A 22,071-nucleotide genomic window follows, 5' to 3' on the forward strand; every position below is an offset into this window, starting at 1 on the left:
GTCCCACATCGGGCTCTCTGCTCAGCGGGAAGCCTGCTTCCCTCTCTCTCTCTCTCTGCCTGCCTCTCCGTCTGCTTGTGATCTCTCTCTGTCAAATAAATAAATAAAATCTTTAAAAAAAAAAAAGAAAGAAAGAAAGAAAGAAAAGGCTAAAGAACATTTGCTTTGGGGACGCCTGGGTGGCTCAGTTGGTTGAGCAGCTGCCTTCGGCTCAGGTCATGATTCCAGCGTCCTGGGATCGAGTCCCGCATCGGGCTCCTTGCTCGGCAGGAGCCTGCTTCTCCCTCTGCCTCTGCCTGCCATTCTGTCTGCCTGTGCTTGCTCTCTCTCCCTCTCTCTCTGACAAATAAATAAAATCTTTAAAAAAAAAAAAAAGAACATTTGCTTTGAATTTCTAATATCAAAAGGAACTATATGAATGAGAACAAAAATACAGTTAACCATTATGTTCTTAACACCCAACAAATGGAGATATATTTCAGCTTTGAATGAATGTTGTCTGCCATGGCTAATCAGCCATAGCAAAACTCTTAGAATTTCTCCAGACCCTGCCCTACACTGCTGCTCTACTCCTCAACTCATACATACCCTAAATCCACCCTTTAGCTATACATTTCTTCTGTTAATGACCAACGACTGGGCAAGAAGTAAAGAGCAGAGTAGAAAGAAATCAGAAAAATTGTTTTCCTGAGAAAAGTAAAATTTTACTTGAAGAAGGCTAGGGAATATATAGTCTAAAATACATGAAATCAATGTTAATATTTGTGTTCATCTTATGAGACAGAATTGTTGAGGGAAGTGTAAATTTGAATAAATTGCTTGAACGACTAAAGATCAGATGAAGTTCTGACCCCAAGGAGCAACACATTTGTTTTTAACCACTCCCAGTATAACTGATCCTGTATGGGCAGCAACACATCTCAGTCTTGACCCCAGGAAGCCTTAGTCGTTTGTCTGAGGCAGAAACTCAACTACCTTAAACAATGCCCACTGGTTTCTTCATTCAGCTTTCAAGAAAAACTTATCATTTCATAATTGACCTAAGAACCTTACTGTTTACCCACAGAAAACCTTTGTGCCCTTTGAATGAGCTAGCTTAGTCTTCGAGCTCCCTTCTGACTAAACCGTGACACTGTCAGGAGATGTCCTCAGAAGGATGCCATCATAAAGGAGCTCAGAGTTTCTGCATATACTTAATTTCTAAGCCTCACAAACCAGATCTATTAACATATCTATGAGGCTTTGAACGGGGCAGCATACCCAAAAGATGAGGCTGTTTCAAAGCTTCTCTCTTTTGTTATTCTGGATTATCTAATCTTTTAAATTTAAATGTAAGAAACAGTTTAGATCTATCCTTTGTGGAGAAGTTTGACCAGCTACTCCCAGCCACAGAAAGCAGGAGAATCTATCGTTTAGTCCATCAGTTTTAATTTTTCTGAGGTTATAGCTTTTTAAGTTTCACTGCTATAAAAGGGACCTACGTTTATTCACAAAGGAAAAGCTATCATGGATTTCAGACATAGTTCTAGGACACTGACTCTATCCACTGCTAGTTTTATGGATTAGGAAAAAATGAAAACTGTGTCATTGAAAAAACAACTTTTTCAAGTGATACCTAGAAAATTAACATCAACTCGGGCAGCCTAGAGAATCCTCGGACATTGAGAGTAGAAAGGTAATTTATATTTTATCATTTTCCTCTTTAACACTGATGTAAATCTCTGGTCATAAAAAAAAAATCTCAAATTATTCTTACGGTCTATAAGAATGCTCTAGATTAAGGTAACAACACTGGGTGTTAGTGTAGTTCTATCTGAATTTGTCTCTACATTTATCTATCTATGTATCTTCCTATTTCTCTCTGTAGGACTTTGTTCTAATGTCTGAATCCTCTGCCTTCCTCTCTTTTCACTAGAATATTTTTTATTAAAAATGAGGTATGTTCAATGTAAAAAAAATTTAAAAAGCCATGTAAGATGCTGCAGAGCTAATAAGTAAAAAGTGATTTTAAAGCTACTTTTATTATAACTATGCCTTAAAACAAAATCTGTATACATTATAACATATAGTTATGCATTAAAATAACGTTAACTTCCTATATGGCCAAAAATATTTTTAAATAGTCTTCATAGTGGCATATTCATGTGAAAAATTAGCCAAAACTGATAGTCTAGAATATTCTTTAAAAAATATTTCATTTACTTCATTTTCAATTTGGTTTTACTGATTCTACAACTTAAAAATTCTATAAATATTAACTCTAAAGTTCCACAGTTCCTACATTGACTTCTGATTTCTGAACTGTGATTTATGATTGTTCATAACTCTACTTGAAGGTTACCTTTTAATAGCCATATGTATCTTACAATAAGAAGACCTAATATATACAACCTTAAAACTGTGGATCAATGGTAAGGAAAAAAGTTAAAAGAAGTTGAGGAGGAAAATAATTTATGAATAAAAATGTATGTGAATTTTCTTTTTCAGAATGGATATAAAAATCGTGAAGGAGAAACTGCTACTCCACAAGGATAGTGTCCACATTTTCTTGTGGGAGCTCTGACTCTAAGGCACAAGATGAATCTAACTGTTCTTGTGACAAGCGAGAACTTTTCAGGGGGACATCAGACCAGCTGTCACAATATGGCTGAAACCTCTGGGCCAACGCATTGCCAAACCTTTGGCATCGGTTATATCTGTACGATTTACCTTTGTGCGTATACATGTGTTCTAGCAATTGGCTTTTTCGGAGAAATTTATGACCACAAATGGAACAGCTGATTTTTCTTTTCCTTGAAAAAGAAAAATTACAGTTTAATTCTACTGGCTCTGTGTCTTTGGAGATCAAAGACACTTGACTGATCTGCAGGGGCTCTGTGGCCCCCTGGTTTGAGTGGTCAGGCTCCTGCTCATTCTCCTTGACAATGAAGGAGCTGAGCCTGCGGCATTCGAGAGCCTCACTATTTTCATTAAGTGGATGCACTTCACCAAGGTCATTGCTTTCCAGAATGGAAGCAGGGACACCAAATGGGAGGGATCCAGACACATGGGTATGGAGATGTTGCCTTAGGTTACCTCGGGAATCAAAACGTTCCCCACAGTAATGGCATAAGTGTACTTTGATACTGCTTTCGGTGAAAGTGGGACCTGTCCCCTCTGATGAGGGTGAGGCGTGGCTCTGGGAGATCACAGATTCTGGGTCACATCTCTCCTGCTTGATGGACACTGGGGGCTTCTGGTGCTCCTCCAAGGCCTGGGTGGCAGGATGGGCCCTCTGCTGCTCTGTAGTGCCATCATCCAGCCCAATAGCAAGAGAGAGCTGCAACTGGGGGTGGTCACCCTGGACAGCAGCTCTGTTGCCACTGTTGTTGGAAGGAGCTTCTTTGACCTCCAGCCCTGGTTTGACAGCTGTTTTTTGGGTCGTTGAGATCTGAATGCCATACAAATTTGAGGACTGCACAGTCTCTGGTGAGAACACTTGATTCATTTCTGTTGCAATGTGAGAAAGGTAGTCGGCGTGAAGAAATCGAATCCCTTCCTCCAAACGACCGTGATCCACAATCTGTTTTGGCCCTTTCCCCGTGTACATAATGTGCAACAAATAGCTGAATATGTCGGGCTGGATGTCAGTTGGTTGTATTTTTATGCATTCACTGTTAAAAACAAAACAAAAAACAGACCCACACAAGATAAAATGACCAGTTGGCCTTTTAGTTAGCAGCATACAGTTGTAGGCTAATGCAATTTCTTCCTAAGAAGCTCAGACTTAGCAATCTGCCTTGATGAAATATAGCAACAGATAATTAAACATTCACAGCACACCAGCTTTATGGCCCAGCAACAAGTCTCCATGTATTCAACCTACTGGCTAAAGTTAAGAAACACACACAGATATTCTGATTAGTTCAACATTTAGTGACTCCTAAGTGGTATGCACTATAGAAGGTGCCAGGGAGGAGAAACCTGATGAAGAAAACAGAAACCTTCCTCTTAAGGAACCTAACAGTCTTTTGCATACACAACCGAAAGAACTGAAAACACGGACCCAACAGACACCTGGACACCAATGTTCATCACAGCGTTATTCACATTAGCCAAACAGTGGAAACAACCCCAAGCATCCATCAATAGGCGGGTGGATAAGCGAATTGTGGCATATACAGACAGTGGCAAATTATTCAGCCAAAGAAAGGAATGACGTTCTGAATGATGTTACAGCATGGGTGAACCTGGAAAACGTTTGGTAAGTGAAATAAGCCAGACACAAAAGGACAAATTTTGTATGATGCCACTTATAAAAAATATCTAGGATAGGCAAATTCAGAGAGACAGAAAGTAGATTAGAGTTTACTAGGAGCTTGGGGTGAGGTGGGGAGATGGGGAGTTATTGCTTAATGGGTACAGAGTTGATGTTTAGGGTGATGCAAAGTTTTGGAAATGCTAAGTGGTGATGGTTGCACAACACTGTGAATGTACCTAATGCCAGTGAACTGTATGATTAAAATGGTTAAAATGGCAAATTTTATGTTGTCTATATTTTACCAAAATAAAAAATATTTAAAATGTTAAAAGAATCCATTAAAATTGGTAATATTTGGAACTTAAGTCACACTAACCTTATTTTGGCTTCCAAACGATAGTAATGTATCTACTCTTTAAATCACAACTGAATATAGGTACAACTGAAAAACTTCAAAATAACCCAAGCTCAATTTTTAAACATGAATCTACAATTCAGATAATAGAAATAACAGCCTAACAAGAAATCAGGAAATACCCTGCAAAATTAGGATAAAGAGAACCTGAGGGGAGTGTTGGAGAAACAACGGCCCCAGTCAATGGACTTATTTTCCCTGAAGCAAATGTTCCTGTCTGCTTCAGAATGCACCGGGTGTCACATGCTGGCAAGCCATTTCTTTAGTCCCCATATCTCAGGATTCCCTCTCGGGTTTCACTCTTAGCTCTCACCCACCCACTTCCAGGGTCTATGGGAGGGGTTTTACATATCAGCACAGAGCTGTTAACTGAGGACTTTTAGTTGTTCAACAGAGATACCACATAGCCAGGCCTGACACCTTTGTATCTCGTGGATTTAGTCTAGCATGGTGCCTGGTACATGAACAGGCTTTTGGGAGCTGAGCCGACTCCTAGCTCTTCGACAAGACTGAGGTGAAGGCACTGTTTCTAATCCAGTTTCTACATTGACACTACCCATAACATATCTCCCACTCCAACCTCCTCCCCACTTTGTGCCATGCATTCCAACCATTCTGGTCTACTCTGTTTCCTGAATATACTAGCCCAGTTCATGTCTGCCTATGTTTTCATACACTTTTCCCGTCTGCCTGCAATGCACCTTCTTGCATTCCTTTACAATATCTGAAAAAAATTCCTCCTGATCCTTCAAGATCCAGGGCTTCTGTAAAGCCTATTCCAACCTCCTCAAAATAGGGCTACTGACACTCCACTCTACCTTATACAACACTTCGATTATAGACGTATCACATTAATTATTGATAACAGTAGCTGACAGTGCAAAGCTCTGTTCTAAGCATTTTAATATTATTAATCCATTTAATCTCAACACCATTGGGTAAGTTTACATACTATGCCAGTGTTTGACAGAGAAGGAAACTGAGGCACAGGCAGATCAATTACATCGCGATTGTCTTCTTTACATGTATTCTCTATTGAACTATGAACTCCTTGAGGACAGTGAGCATCCTAGCCTGTTACTGGGGTCTAACATAGTGCTGACATGTAAGTACCCAACAAATATTTAAAAGGATGAAGGGAAATGAAAATGTGTAATTGAGGCTAGACTCCTCTAAGTTTTTCATGAAAGGTCTTTAAAAAAACAACAACAACAGAGAATTCTATCACCTTCAACCTAGGAAGGATTAAAGCTATTCTTTAAGAGCTCGGAATCTGAGTATGAGGTCCCTGCCCACTCCCTGCATACCTGTCATGTTGGGATAACCCACATTAAAAAAACCAAAACACTTTCTGAAAAAAGTATTTGAAACAAATGTCTTTTGAACTGTGATATGGAATATAAGGTGTGTAGAATTATGACATTACACCCTTGCTATGAAAGTATTATAGAAAAGATATCAACAATGTAATGAGTCAGAACATAGATCCAAGCACAGATCTGCATTTGAGGATCACTTACTAGCTGTATAATCCTGGATGGGTCAATTCCTTGACCCAGGCTCAGTTTCCTTTTCTCTAAAATAGTATGGATAGGGGCGCCTGGGTGGCTCAGTGGGTTAAAGCCTCTGACTTCGGCTCAGGTCATGATTTCAGCGTCCTGGGATCGAGTCCCGCATCGGGCTCTCTGCTCAGTGGGGAGCCTGCTTTCCTTCCTCTCTCTCTCTGCCTGCCTCTCTGCCTACTTGTGATCTCTGTCTGTCAAATAAATAAATAAAAATCTTAAAAAAAAATAAAAATAAAAATAAAATAGTATGGATAATAAATAATAGAATGTACATTAGGTAAATACTTAGTGCTTGGGTACAGGATAAGCCTTCAATAAATTTTAGCTATACTATTGTTTTCATTTTTACCTTCCACCATAGATCCTACATACTAAGATGAATTACTGGATGTGCAAAAAAATACATATTTTTTTCTTAAGGTGACCCCATAATAAAGAGTCCCCCAAAAGATGTTATAATAAGGCTTAGCTATATCACATTAAAAACTCTTCAGATTTACAAAACCATATCCTTACCTTGTTTGGTGAATAAATATCATCTTGAAATAGTTAGAAAAAGCAGCAAGCACTGCTCTGTGGGCTTTGAAGTAAACATCTCCAATGGCAACTGTGCAATCACACAGAAAACCAAATTCTCGCTGCATGTTCAGCTGCTGCAGAAGGACAAGGCTATGGCTAGCTGTGTCCATTGTGGCTCTGAGAAAAAGGACAATTTTTTTTTTTTTAAACAAAATTAGCTACAGTTCACACAAACCTACAGAGTACAAAGAGACCTAAATTTAAATGAGATTATTCAATAGTTTTTAATACTGTTAATTTCACCCCAAACCTAGCTAACATTAAACCCCCATTATAAAAATATCAATTCTGCTAAAACTGTAACAAATGGTCTTTTTCATCTGGTAAGAAGATAGCTTGGTATGAGTGACACAGAAGCAAAAGGAAGGCCTGTCCATTTTTTTTTTTTTTTTTAAATCAATGTGACCATGTTTCTAGCCCTGTTTCCTCACAAGAAAATGGGAATGAGATATGGACCCCTTCCTCAGAGCTATATGAGTGAAGTTACGTGAAAAGCACCTTGTAATGGAAACCGCTACTCAAATGTTAGCTATAACTGTTCATATCAGACCACTGCCCTGGCTGGCCTAGAGCAGTCATTGCTCCGTAGGGATCCTCTGTGTGCTCGGGGGACATTGGCCTCCTAACTATCTTACAATATGTCTGGGAAACATATCAGTCACAATATGTCCAGGAGCCCTTAAAACAGATTATCAAGCCACATCCCCTGATTTACATATGAGGCCCAGGGACCCAATGGATTCAGACACATACAAGCATGGAGGCTCCTGAAGGAACAATAGAGAGTGGGACCACTGGTCTTGGGAAAAATCACGTATGAGGAAAAACATGCAGAAGAATTCTGGCAGAGAAGTCTAGTGTGAGCAGCAAGGGCATTCAAGAGTGCCAAGAGTTCCAGGCAGATGGGAGGCTCTGCTTCAACCCCAACTGTGTGGACAGCCCCGGTGCCTTAAGGAGAAGGCAGCTGTGGTATAAAGGGCATCACTGGCCAGCTGGGAGATCCTTCTCTAAAAGAGCAGCTTCTGAAAAAAGAGCATGAAGTTTTCTCACTAGCCAGAGACCAAAGTCTAAAGAGGTCAGTGATGAGACTGTGGGGTTGCCTGTCTGGAGATTGGCCATAGCTGGGACAGCAGACAGCTGAGTGATCAATAATATAATAAAACCAGCTAACACTTATAGTGCCTCCCTGTGTATCAGGCACTTTTCACTCATTTAGTTCTCAGTATGACTATACAAGAAAGGGATAGTCAATGCATCTACATATGAAGAAACTGAATCAGTACAAAGAACTAATTTACTCAAGTCACACTGCCAGTAAGTGGCAGAGCAGGGGATTCAAACCTGGACACTGGGCTCCAGAACCCAAATGTCCTCCCTTTCCACCTTCCAGAGAGAACATGATCCACAAACTGGAGATGCCTAGGGAATGGTCAGGTTCTACATCAAGATACCTCAGGAAGCCGCAAGAATGTCTGGAAAGAGGAATTAGGGAGAAACCCAGATTTCCTGCTGCTTAATTTGCTTACACAAATCTAATACAGAAACACATACTTATTAATGAATAAAGCCTAGGCTATAACTGGTAAACAAAAAAGTAATTATTATTGATATAAGGCTAAATCTATTTTTATTAAAACTATATATTTAATATACTGATATGAAATATCAAGATATCAAGATATATTAAGTAAAAAATGCAAAGCATAAAATCATACAGAGAAGACTACTATTTATGCAAAAGAGGGTAGAGTGGTTATTTTATTTTTAAAAGATTTTATTTATTTATTTATTTGACAGAAAGAGAGACAGCAGAAGAGGGAACACAAGCAGGGGGAGTGGGAGAGGGAGAAGCAGGCTTCCCATCAAGCAGGGAGCCTGATGTGGGGCTGGATCCCAGGACCCTGGGATCACAACCTGAGCTGAAGGCAGATGCCCAACAACTAAGACACCCAGGTGCCCCTGGAGTGGTTAAAGGTGGCAGAGAAATTTATACAGAAATGTAGTCTTGTTTATGTACACATCTTTGGAAAGGTTCAAAGAAACGAGTAAAATGTTTACTTCTGTGAGGGAAACAAGGGAGCAGGGTGGGGGAATTGTACTGTTTAAATTTAAATCCTTTTTTTTTTCTTTTTGAGAGAGAGAAAGAGCACAAGCGAGCTGGGGGTGGGGAGCAAGAAAGGGAGTGGATCTTAAGCAGACTCCATGCTGAGCGTGGAACCTGATGTAGGGCTCCATCTCACAACCCTGAGATCATGACCTGAGCTGAAATCAGGAGTCGGACACTTAACCAACTGAGCCACCCAGGCACCCCAAACTTAAATATTTTTATTGAAATTTAACATCACAAGTACATTCCAACATGTATTCCTTTTCCCCTCATTTTTAAAAATTATGAGTTATTTCAGATAGACAAATAGGTACAGAACCAAGGAGACAAACACACAGCCAGCCAGCCATCTCTCCCTCATTTTAATTACCCAGTACCTTGTCTCCAAAGGTAATCACCATCCAGACTTTGGGGTTTATGACTGTCTTGTAACATCATCATGTTCTTACTGCATCTGTATGTACCCCTTAAGGAGGTATGGTATTATTTTTTTTTTTAAGATTTTATTTATTTATTTGACAGAGAGAGATCACAAGTAGACGGAGAGGCAGGCAGAGAGAGAGAGAGAGGGAAGCAGGCTTCTTGCTGAGCAGAGAGCCCGATGCGGGACTCGATCCCAGGACCCTGAGATCATGACCTGAGCCGAAGGCAGCGGCTTAACCCACTGAGCCACCCAGGCGCCCTATTTTGCATGTTTTAAAATTTTATATAAATAATACTTTAGAAATCCTGAAACTTGCTTTTAATTCTATTCATACATTACTTTTTAAAATTCTACTTACTCAAATATTAATCTTCTCCCAAACCTCCCCAATTAAAAAATAAATAAAAACAAAACCGTTGGGGCGCCTGGGTGGCTCAGTGGGTTAAAGCCTCTGCCTTGGGCTCAGGTCATGATCCCAGTGTCCTGGGATCTAGCCCCACCTCAGGCTCTCTGCTCAGCGGGGAGCCTGCTTCCTCCTCTCTGCCTGCCTCTCTGCCTACTTGTGATCTCTGTCTGTCGAATAAATAAATAAAATCTTTAAAAAAAAAAAACCAAAAAACCCTTACTCCTTACCATCTAATTTTAAAAGCCTTTAAGCAATGATGAAATAAGAGGGAACAAAATATCAGAATCTACAGAGACCTGAACATAAACGAAACTCCAAATTTTAAGTATTGTTCCAAAAGGCCATTTAACTAAAAGTCACTGTTTATTTCTATTTGCTGCATTACCTGGATTCTAAAACACCACCAACTTATTATAGAGAGATTTAAAAACCAAAATAAAACTGTATGCTAGAGATTTCACCATGTGAAAAACATGTGTCTTAGATTCAATGAAATGGTTCAAACTGAAGTAGTTTAAACCAGCCTTACAAACTGTTTAAGAAAAAAAAAACCCTCAGATCATAAACATTTTCACCAGATCTATACACACACACACACACATTTTATATATATATATATATATATATATATATATATATATATATATATGCATTAGTATAATGAACTATTGAACCACATAGAAATGAGACAGGGCACACTAAAAAGCCACATATACAAAAATCTTGTGGTTAATGGTCTATGAGTAACAGTTAAATTCTTCACTTACTGAACACATTTTTTGAAGAGAAATTTAATAAAGAAAAATTATTTGAAAGCATGCATTATACAAAGCATAGGGACAGAAGAAAAATACTTACATGCTGCAACTAAGAAGACTGAAGGCTAATATGCACCCCAATGTTTATAGCAGCAATGTCCGCAATTACCAAAACACAGGAAGAGAATAAAATCTTGCTATTTGCAATGATGTGGTTGGAGCTAGAGAGTATTATGCTAAGGGAAATAAGTCAATCAGAGAAAGACAAATACCATATGATCTCACTCATATGTGGAATTTAAGAAACAAAACAATGGACACAGGGGAAGGGAAGGAAAAATAAAATAAGAGGGAAATAGAGACGGAGGCAAACCAAAAGAGGTTCTTAACTATGGGGGAAAAACAGGGTTGCTGTGGGTGGGTGGGGTAACAGGGTGATGGGCATTAAGGAGGGTTTTGAAGTAATGAGCACTGGGCATTATATGCAACTGATGACACACTGAATTCTACCGCTGCAACTAATAATACAGTACATGTTAATTAAATTGAATTTAAATTAAAAATTTTTTAAAAGAAGATTGCAGGCTAATAGGGGAGACAAAACGTAAAATACGGTAATTATGATAAAAAGTAAAAGTGATAAATGTCATAAGAGCAGTTCAGAGAACATGCTGTCAGGGGGAGATCAGTATCAGGCAACCCAGTGAAAAATAAGCCATTTGAACTGGATTTAGATGAAGAGGCAGAAGGTGAACATAGCATTCCAGGCAGGAAAAAAGAGAATGAATAAAATTACAGGGAGGAGTGTGAATATATAGGTCACTGAAGAATTCAGTTTGGCACAGAAAAAACAAAAGTGAGTGAGTAACAAGAGATGTGGTCAGCTCACACAAGGTACCGAATGTAAAACTGAAAGGTACTCCAGTTGTGTTTGTAATGAATGGTGTGAAGACGTTTTTGCAAGAGGGAGAACGGCATAGTAGTTACAGCTTAGACTCTGGAATTAAACAGCTTGGAATAAAATTCCAATTCTGTCATTTAGCTGTATGATCTCGAGAAGATGCTTAATTCTCTGGTCCTTGGTTTTACTTACAAAATATGGATAATTACAGTATCTACCTCACAGGCTGTTACATGGATTTAATAAGAAAATGCATATAAGCACATAGAAATAGTGAGGCAGGCCCACAATAAGTGTTCAGTAAATACCAATTATCACCATCACCATCGTCATCATCATCATCATCAGGCCTGTGACTCAGGGTTGCTCTAGTAGCAACACATAGAAAAAGATTAGCAAGGAAGGGAAAGGTATGGAGAAATAAAGACCAGCAAGAAGTCCACTGCGATATCCAAGGGACAGTAGTGGAAATGAAGGAATACAAGAGATACACCAGACATAGAACTGACATGGTTTGGCAGCCAGACTGGATGTGGTCAGCCACAGAGAAGATAAAGTCAAAGTCAAGTCTCAGAATTCCAGCTTGGGTTACTGGAAGAATTCATTCATCTCTTCAGGTCCTATTTGCAGAGTAACTGTCATGTGGTAGGTATCAATGTAACTGCAATGTTCCAGAATGCCAGCAAAGAGGCATAGAAACTGGCTTCATAAAAGAAAAAATTCATTTTGGACACAGTGAGTTCAAGGTGTTCACGCCAGTACATCTGAGTAGAAATGTTTAGTGATCAATGGAGACCCTATGCAGGAAAGGGCTAGACAGGGAGAGGAGGTCCTCTGTAATTACATAGCTGAAGCCACCAGGAGTGGATGGGACTATTGAGTGAAATAAGAGCGGGGGGGAAGCTACAAATGAATCATTAAACAACACAGAAAAGACACAAGAGTAATAAAGAAACTTATCAACATTGAGTGGGGGATAGAATGGGGGGAGGTAAAGGAAAGGCAAGAACCTGGGTGGGGAGTGGTCCACCTCTGGTGGAAAGTACTGCAGAGAAACATGGGGATGAGGCCTATTATAAACACCCCAAGTGTGGTGACTAAGAGATTTCTGGTGACCTCTGACAATAGTCTGGGAAAACATCAAGAGCAAAATATCTCACTGCAAGGGAATGTTAGACGGCAGAGGCCATAAAGGGCTGGTACAGAGAGGATAGGATGCTGATGATAGGGAGCTTCCGCTCAGAGACGACTTTTAGGCTAAAGAGGGGTGGCATCTCCAGAAGCCAGAAGGAACACAAGCACAGTGTAGCAGTCAGCCATAGAGAAGAGAGAGATTTATTTCTGACAGTGGCAAGGAGACAGCTGAGGTGAGGAGAGAATGTGAGAGTACTCTGTCCATGGCTTTGATTCATACATTATGAAGGCGGTCCACATGCTGAGGGAAGAGCTGAGTTTAGACCTTGAAAGAAACCTAGAGTAAAAATCCCTGCTGCTAATGTATAGTGATGAAGTTAAAAGATTTTATTTATGGGGCGCCTGGGTGGCTCAGTGGGTTGAGCCGCTGCCTTCGGCTCAGGTCATGATCTCAGAGTCCTGGGATCGAGCCCCGCATCGGGCTCTCTGCTCAGCGGGGAGCCTGCTTCCTCCTCTCTCTCTGCCTGCCTCTCTGCCTGCTTGTGATCTCTCTGTCAAATAAATAAATAAAATCTTTAAAAAAAAAAAAAGATTTTATTTATTTGAGAGATTTGAGAGAGAGAGAGAGCACAAGCAGGGGAGCAATAGACAGAGGGAGAAGCAGACTCCCCACAGAGCAGGGAGCCTGATACAGGACTCGATCCCAGGACTCCGGGATCATGACCTGAGCCGAAGGCAGAAGCTTAACTGACTGAGCCACCCAGGTGGCTCCCTCTAGGCATCCCTACAGTGATGAAGTTTATATAGAACTTTCACATCAAATAATTTTTCTGTTTCAGGGGTGCCTGAGCAGCTCAGTCAGTTCAGTGTCTGGCTCTTTGTTTCTGTTCAGATTGTGATCTCAGGGTCACAGGATCAAGCCCCATGTCGGGCTCCACACTCCTTGCAGAGTCTGCTTGGGATTCTCTCTCTAAAATAGATAGATGAAATCTTTAAAAAAAAATTAAGGCATAAAGGGATTAAAATATTTTTTTCAGGTGAGATACTTTCTATTAAGCTGTAAGTTCACTGTCATTTTTGTTAAACTCATTCAGTGAATTTTTAATTTCAGTTATATTTCTAGTCTAAAATTTTTATCTCATTCCTTTTTAGTTTCTATTTCTCTGCTGAGATTTCCTATTTGTTAACACATTACCACTTTATTTTGCTTTACATTCTTAAGCAGAGTTGTAATAGCTGCTTTAAATCTCTGCCAAATCCAACCTCTGGGTCATTTTGGAGTTAATCTCCATTAATTAGGGTGATAGTTTCCTGTTTCATTTTGGACAATATCCTAGACATTGTGATTACTGTGGTAAAGACTCTAGATTCTGTGATATTCTCCCAAAAAGTACTGATGGTTTTGCTTTGTTGTTACAATTAACTTGGCTGGACTTAAACTTCAAACCCTGCCTCTCTTTTGGTTTAGTTTTTTACTTGTTGGTATGCTGTATGAAAGCTCGACATATGTATAAGTTTAGGGGTTTGCAAGAGATTCAATATGTGGGGTTCCCCCAGCATCCTTTCTAGGATTTTCCTTTTCTTTCCAGCTGTGTGGTCACTCTGAACTCTGTCCTCTTTTCTTCAAGCAAGATTACAGATTATTAACCTAAGTTTGGCCAGCTCCTCCTATCACCAACTGGAGACTTCTCTCAGGAAAAAGCCATAAAAATCATCCACTGCTCTTCCCTTCTTCCAAGCATAGACTTCATTCCAGTTTCTGCCTGATTTCTGACATTTTCAACTGCCATCCGGTGGTTTCTAAAGCTTTTTTCCAAGTTTATAGAGTTGACCCTTGAACCACATCAGTTTGAACTGCATGGGCCCGCTTATAAGCAGATTTTTTTTTTGGATAAACACAGTACAGTACTATACATGTATTTTCTCTTCCTTATGATTTCCTTTCCCTTTCTTTCTTTTTTTTTTTTTTTAAGTAAGCTCTAGGCGCAACATGGGGCTTGAACTCACCAACCGGAGATCAAGAGCCACACGCTCTACAGAGCCAGGCAGGTGCTCCTTATGATTTTCTTAATAACATTTTCTTTTTTCTAGCTTATTTTATAAGAATACAGTATATAATGCATGTAACATATGAATTACATTAATCGACTGTTTATGCTATCAGTAAGGCTTCCAGTCAATAGTAGGCGGTTAGTAGTTAAGCTTGGGAGGCTGGGGGTGGGCGTCAAGTTAAATGCAGATATTTGACTGTGCAGGGAGGTTAGTGGCCCTAATCCCCATGCTGTTCAAGGGTCAAATGTAGTTTCTAGTTCAGAACTGTCCCGATAGGAACTACTCAGCCATTATTATTACCCTTTACCACTTCTAAGAAGTTCTGGCCTCAAGATCCACTTACACTCTTTTTTTTTTTTTTAAGATTTTATTTATTCATTTGACAGACAGAGATCACAAGTAGGCAGAGAGGCAGGCAGAGAGAGAAGGGGGAAGCAGGCTCCCCGTGGAGCAGAGAGCCCGATGCGGGGCTCGATCCCAGGACTGGGATCATGACCTGAGCCGAAGGCAGAGGCTTTAACCCACTGAGCCACCCAGGTGCCCCCTCCACTTACACTCTTAAGGGCAGCATTAGGGACTGCAAAGAGCTGTTGCTTATGTGGGTTGTATTTATCAGTATTTACCATATAAAAAGTGAGACATTTAAAAATGTTTAATTCATTTTAAATAATAATAAACCCATTATATTTTAACATTTTTTTTTTCTAAAAAATAACCACATATATTTTGTAAGTGGGAAGAGCAGCACTGTTTTATATTTTACAGTACTCTTTCATACCACGCTTTAAAAAATACCGCTGGGTTCTTTGTTTCTGTGTTCAATCTGTTGCCACAAGTTGTTTTAATTCAAGTATATTTAGAGATTTTGGCCTTTCAAAAGCAAGATCCTTGTAGATCCTGAAAAGGTTTCAGGAACCTCTGGGGGGTCCTTGATCCACACTTTGAGAATCTCTGCCCTATGCTATCTTTTTAAAAATCCTATGAGGTAATAGAGCAGATATGATATTAGTTCCATTTTATGGTTGAGGAACCAAAGGCTCAGAGAAGGTGGAAGAGGTACGCAAAGTCAGACAACTAGCCAAAACGGTGCTGGTAGTATTTCGAGTCTGACTTTTAACTCATCCCCTTTCTTCAAAATCCCCATCTGTTACTTTTAACATACATACCGATGGCAGATTTTGCAAATATATTGAAGCAAATAAAGGGAATTTTTTTCCAAGTTTATAAAGTGAAACAAATTCAGATATGCTTAAAAGGAAAAAAAAAAAAAAACCCACAACTTAGATACATAACAGGTTCACTCAAACTTCTTTGTATAATAACAGACCTTTGACGTTTTAAGGCAACACAATCAGATTTTATCTGTCAATAGAGCCAATCCATCACAAAGTTATTAAAAACATTTTCTAATACAACCTACTTGGCAAATTTATTAACTAGGTTTTTCATGTAGCCTTTGCTCATCATTTCTTTGACCATAAGTATTATTTTCTCTGGTATGTGGAACAGCTAAAGCTTCCTATGGATACAGAAAGATCTCAGAAGTTTTATTTAAGAATTTTGGGTGGAGGGGCACGTGGGTACCTGCACTGGTTAAACATCTGCCTTAGGCTCAGGTCATGATCCTGGGGTCTTGGGATGGAACTCCACTGTCAGGGCTCCCTGCTCACCGGGGAGCCTGATTCTCCCTCTCCCCACTGCTCATGCTCTCACTCTCTCAAATAAATAAATAAAATCTTAAAAGAAAAGAATTTTGGGTGGAAATTTTAAGATGTGAGAGGAGATGCAAAAAATAATTTGTCATTTTATTATAGATATGAAAGCCAAAATGAAAGAGTGCTTCATCTTAAATGCTGTATCTATTATCAAAGTGGTATTTATACTATAATAATAGAATTCGTATTAATATTTAAGAGAGACTATAAAACCTCGTTTACTAACTAAATTGCAGTAACTCTGGATTAGCTCAAACTAAGTAAACTACAACAGCTTTATACCAGTATCCATTTTTGTTTAGTTCAAAGTTAACTTGAAATTTAACATCTTTTGATTTTTACTTATTAAAAAAAATCTTTTGTATTAGTTAGACTGGACTCTCAGACCTATGGTAGCCAGACCATGCCCTGGAATACATAGCTTTTTATTCTCTCAGGCTGTAGAATCTTTAATAAAAATGGGACAAGAGGACTAAGACAACTGTTCCTGTAGAAAATAAATAGTCTTAGATATCTTCTCTGTGGTTCCTACCACTGTGACTTTATTATTAAATTATCATTAAGTGAAGGAGACAGAAAAGTTGGCAGAGGAATATGTGCACCTTTTTTGAGATACTTACTCATGGCTATAAATACAAAGGTAAAAGCAGAAATATTCAAAGTGCCACATGATAACAGACTTTATACAATGATTTTAACTTTTTAATCATACTTTCACAGGATTATGGAGGTATAACATTTTATAACCTAGAGAAAGAATGTTTGCAGAGATCATTTTATCATGGAATAGTAGCTCTTATCACTGACTGTATTGTAAAACTTTCAATGCAGACTGATGCCTGTGTCCTACCCTAGACCAAGCTAAACAGAATTGCTGAGAGTCTCACATCCTTTTTTATTTTTATTTTTTAATTTTTTTCAAAGACTTTATTTGTTTATTTGACAGACAGAGATCACAAGTAGACAGGCAGGCAGAGAGAGAGAGGGAGAAGCAGGCTCCCCACTAAGCAGAGAGCCGAACGCGGGGCTCAATCCCTGGACCCCGAGATCACGACCCGAGCTGAAGGCAGAGGCTTAACCCACTGAGTCACCCAGGCGCCCCTCACATCCTTTTTTAAAAAGGATGGTGGTTCTTAGAGGGTATCATGCTTAGCGAAATAAGTCAATCGGAGAAAGACAACTATCATATGATCTCCCTGATATGAGGGAGAGGAGATGCAACAGGGGGGTTAAGGGGGTAGGAGAAGAATAAATGTAACAAGATGGGATTGGGAGGGAGACAAACCATAAGTGACTCTTAATCTCACAAAACAATCTGAGGGTTGATGGGGGGAGGGGGGTTGGGAGAGGGGGGGTGGGGTTATGGATATTGGGGAGGGTATGTGCTATGGTGAGTGCTGTGAAGTGTGTAAACCTGGTGATTCGCAGACCTGTACCCCTGGGGATAAAAATATATGTTTATAAAAAATAAAATTTAAAAAAGGATGGTGGTTCTAATATGACGCCTCAGTTAGGAACCACTGTGTTAGAAGGAAACCAAGGAAAATAAAGAGAATATTTTACACTGTAGAATTACAGAGAAAAAGAAGCAATTTTACAAGCTATGCTCAAAATGTGGGAATTGTATCAATTACATTAAATGAACAAAAATCAACAATTGTAATTCTAATTGTAAATTTAAACAAAAAATTAGCCAGATTCTGAGAAACAAAAGTGCTCTCAAACTAGTTAATTGGACACTGGGGGCAGAAGAGAAACATACCATTTTCAGACTTCTTCTAAAAAAGTATTAAGGAAAAAAAGGTATTTACTCTCATACACCAATATGCCTATTTTCATAACATCTGAAGATGATATGGAAATCTCAAATCTGAGAATATTGAGAAAAAATGTGCAGTAATTCTAAGCATCTGCTTACGAAAATCACTGAAAATATTAGAGAAGAGGGTAAGAAGCAGACGTGGTAGATGACCCAGGAAGAGCAGTTATGCTCTAGAAACCTTTAACGGAACAGGGAAACGTTAGTTTGGGGCCTGCCCGTTGCCAGACACAGCCAGCCTACTACATCTCTAACCATCTAACCAACATGTGGGATGCCTGATAAAGCCACAGCACCAGGCAAACAAGGGTACTAACACCGGTTAGTGCAAATTGCTAGTGAACCTTAAAAAAATCAGAACCCTGTGAAGGAAAATAAATGATTCTTCTTAGTTCACTAAAAAAAAAAAAGTAATGACTGCATTTCTGAAAGAAAAAAATAAGGTACTCAAAGGACAGTGGGAAGCTGGATAACGACAATGCGAGTACAGACCTAGAATACAGTACAAACAAGACTAATTTTAACTTCTGAATATAGGTGAACCAATACTTCCTTTGCCACGGAATGTTCCACAAACACGTTATCCAGATGGCTTAATGAAACCCTTTGCTTAAAGTGCTTCGAGTTTTTCACAAGGAACAAAAAGTCATCGAATGATTGATATGTACAGGGAAGGAATAATTTAGAGAATTTTCAGAAACAACTTACAATAATATAAACACTTTTTCTTCGGTTAAGATTAAAAAAAGAAAGAAAGAAAAAAATTCCTGTGAACAAGGGAAAGCAGATGTGTGAATAAATTCAATTACTAATCTTGAAACTGATGTTTGTTTCAAATACTTTCCTCTTCCTCTACTCTCCCTAAGCACCTTCAAGTAGTAATACCTTTCCTATCCTAGAGGGAGTAACACTGTTCTAGTTCAAATAGTAACGATTATAATGAGTAAATACTACATGCAAGGCCTTGTGCTAAGTGCTCTATGTACATTCCTTTAGTCCTCACCTTAGCTATGTGTTATTTTTATATCTACTTTACAGATGACATGGGCTTAGAACACACAACTAGGAGACCGTATAAAGTGGCGATCAAAAGTTAGGTCTAACTCCATAACCTGTGCTGTAACTATAAATTACAGTATTTTTCTTAGCATTCTTCTCTCAAAAGATGGAAGTTCCCATGCAATTTGGAATAAATAAGCAGAAAGGGGGCACAGGAAGTGGTGTAGAAGTACTTTATAATTTATCAAGATAAGAGCACCTGCACTGTTTTTTTTAAGACAAGGGAAAAAACCTGCAATAATATAAATCCCCCCAACTTTGTTTTGGGCTTTTATTACAAAAAAGGACAAGTTTTTCTTTAACAAGATGGTCAAGCACCACCTACGGGCCATAGTAAATAAATCACTTTAGTTCAGTGGTGGGGAGGGCATTATGCAACACTTCCCAGCATTGCCCTTGCCAGGATATTTTACAGCCAAGACTCTTGGGCCCCTCCTCCCCAGCTAGACAGCCTGGCTCCTGCGCATTCCCCTCAGGAGATAGGGTGGAAGCACACAGCTCCATTTTCTAAGGCAAAGAGGGCAGCTGAAAGTCCTGCTCAGCCTCTCTGGGCAACCACAGGCGCCAATAAATCAGCCACAGGCGATTCTCTCATCCCTTTCCCGGCTTGAAGTGGTAGCAAGATAAAATGCAAAAGAGCACTGACTGGACTCGGGAGATAAGTGATCTAGCCTTGAATTCTACTGCAAATGACAGCATCGCAGAAGCCAGGTAAATCTGTTTCCTTGTTTGTAACATAGAGACAATACCACCTCCCTTTTGGTCAAGTACTCAGAATTCATCTATGAAAGTGGCTAGCCACTGCAGGTGCTCAATAAACAGCCAACAACTGGAGCAGAATCCATCTCCACTACCTCCAAATAAGACATTCAGGGAAGGGCTGGGCAAAAAGGTAGAGCAAGTCATTTGAGGCCCCTCCCTGCTTTGTTACTGATCCCTCCCAGGTTCCACTCTTTCCTGATAACCTCCCAGCCATCAGAACTAATCTATTCCAAGTGCTATCCCCATATACTGCTCCCTCTTAAGGAACTGATTCCTGATACTGGATAGTTTACGCTTAACCGAAACATACCTAGATTGCTCAAGGAACTTTGATGCCTTAACCTAAGGAAGTAACCAGTGCTGCAAATGTTGGTTATTCTTACAGAGAATAGGGCTGAATTTTGGAGAAGATGGGCTTTGAGCCCCCAAATATATCATAGGCAATCTATTCCACCTAAAGATAATGCCAACCCCATTACTTAAAATACCAGAGCCAACACACAACGGCCAAGCCTTGTTTCTCAATAATCTGAATCAAGCCAAGTATAATCACCTCTGGCAGACTGTCTCTACAGTGAGTGGGTTAAACTGGCACTGCGCTCCTGGTGTGGTAACCAAGGCCTCGAGCCCTGGAGTCCAGTTACTCAAAAGGTGTGTAGGGCTTCAGTCAAGTTACACGTTCGTTAGGCCCGGTGTCTTCATCTGTAAAACAGAGGGATGAACTGGATTTCCTGTAAAGCCCCTTTCAGCTTTAAAATCTGTCATCCCAAAGTGTACTTTACACACTTGACAAAATCCTGCGCGAATCAACAGTTTTGTCAAAAAAAACTTGAGTCTCAAGAGATTGAATGCGAAATGTAATTTCCGGGGGGGAAATGGGCGTTACTGAATGAAACACGGTAGCTGCTGTCAAATTCCAAGTACAGCGCTAAGTGCTGTCTAAGTAGCTTGGTTTCTCCAAATAACGAGTGCTAGGGAAGCAGTGAACGATCCGGCAGACTTTAAAAAGAAAAACTGGATTTACTCAGAATGAGATTAACATAGTCTGGAAAAAAAAAAAAAAGGAAAGAAATGAATTATGGAGGAGGAGGAACTTCCTGCCCTAGAAACGGGGTAATCACAAACGAGGGTGGGGAAGGGAGAGGACAGTGGCCGCAGCGTCTCTCAGCTTGCACCAGGAGACCCGCCCACTTGTAAGAAGGGTTCGCGCGGCCGCCCGGGGAACGCCGCGGGCCCGTCGGGGGTTCCCGCGCGGGGTCAGGCCCCCTTAGCCGCCTTCTGCGGGCAGCGAGAAGCGGCTCTGGGCATTCTCCGCCCAGTGCTCACTCGCGGTTGCCATTTTCCTCCTGCGCCCTGATTGACATGTCAAACGGACCAAAACACCCCTCTCCCCAGCTACTTGCATCTGTCCCGCGACTGGCGCAGCTGCAGGCCGCCGCCCCGGGCGGCTCGCGGCGGGAGGGACTGAGCCCGGAGCAGCCCACAGGGGCCGGGCCGCGTCGCTTACCCAGACGCCGCCGCGGCGGCCAGCCGGCTCCTCCGTGCGGGAGGGGCGGCTCCCGCGCCGCGCACGTCACGCGGCGGCGCCGGCTCACGCACCCTGCGGCCCGCTCTCGCGCGGCTTCCCGCGCCGGCCGCCCCGCGAGGGGCCCACGTGACCGCGCGCCTGGTAGCCGGGGAACGAGGGGCGCGGGGGTTGAAGTGTGCGTGCGTGCGTACGTGCGCGCCGTCCCGCCTACTCTAGTGGCCAGGCGGGGGTCGGCCCGCGCTCGGGGTACCTCCGCCACGGTCCTCAGTCGTGACTCTGTAGGCGGAAGCGTGGAGACGAGCTTGAGCGTCACAGGCTCCCCACACACAACCGCGTGACCCGGGGACTTTCCCCAGGGCGTGCAAAAGCACAGCAGTGCCTCACTTCGGGGGTGGGGGTGGGGAAGGATGCGCCCGCGTGTTCGCGGAGAGAGGGGTGGGGGCGCGGGGCCAAGGAGGCTGAGCTGCTGGAGCCTGGGAGGGGAGGCGAGCTGGGTGGGGTGGGGCATGGCGAGGGAAGTGACTCAAGGCCAGAGGCGGACAGGCCTATGGCAGGCAGAGTGGGGGGAGCGCGGGGAATGGGCGACCCCGGACCGCCTGGCGGCGCA

The 22,071-nt window shown here is 41.1% G+C and overlaps 1 protein-coding gene across 5 annotated transcripts; it reads right to left on the reverse strand.

The window, feature by feature from the left end:
* Positions 1-262: 262 nt before the first annotated feature.
* ZBTB25 (zinc finger and BTB domain containing 25) lies at positions 263-21,863 on the reverse strand. 5 transcript variants are annotated; one of them, XM_047735410.1, is made up of 4 exons: positions 21,444-21,863; positions 20,490-20,638; positions 6,737-6,916; positions 263-3,653 (listed from the first exon to the last, which is right to left on the reverse strand). In XM_047735410.1, the coding sequence occupies exons 3-4, from the start codon at positions 6,907-6,909 to the stop codon at positions 2,519-2,521; spliced, it is 1,308 nt and encodes a 435-aa protein (XP_047591366.1). In that variant the 5' UTR covers positions 6,910-6,916; positions 20,490-20,638; positions 21,444-21,863; the 3' UTR covers positions 263-2,518. The 5 variants fall into 5 exon arrangements, with proteins under 5 accessions (XP_047591366.1, XP_047591365.1, XP_047591368.1 ...); XM_047735409.1 differs by lacking the exon at positions 20,490-20,638; XM_047735412.1 differs by lacking the exons at positions 20,490-20,638; positions 21,444-21,863 and adding an exon at positions 21,340-21,433.
* Between the last annotated feature and the right edge of the window lie 208 nt (positions 21,864-22,071).

The sequence above is a fragment of the Lutra lutra genome, chromosome 7 (genome assembly GCF_902655055.1).
Source record: "Lutra lutra chromosome 7, mLutLut1.2, whole genome shotgun sequence".
Taxonomy (NCBI): domain Eukaryota; kingdom Metazoa; phylum Chordata; class Mammalia; order Carnivora; family Mustelidae; genus Lutra; species Lutra lutra.

Excerpts from the sequence above, each read along its gene's own strand:
- ZBTB25 (XM_047735409.1), bottom strand. The coding sequence starts at position 6,909 with ATGGACACAGCTAGCCATAGCCTTGTCCTTCTGCAGCAGCTGAACATG. Across the intron at positions 3,654-6,736 it reads ATATTTATTCACCAAACAAG|TGAATGCATAAAAATACAAC; the intron begins GTAAGGATATGG and ends TGTTTTTAACAG.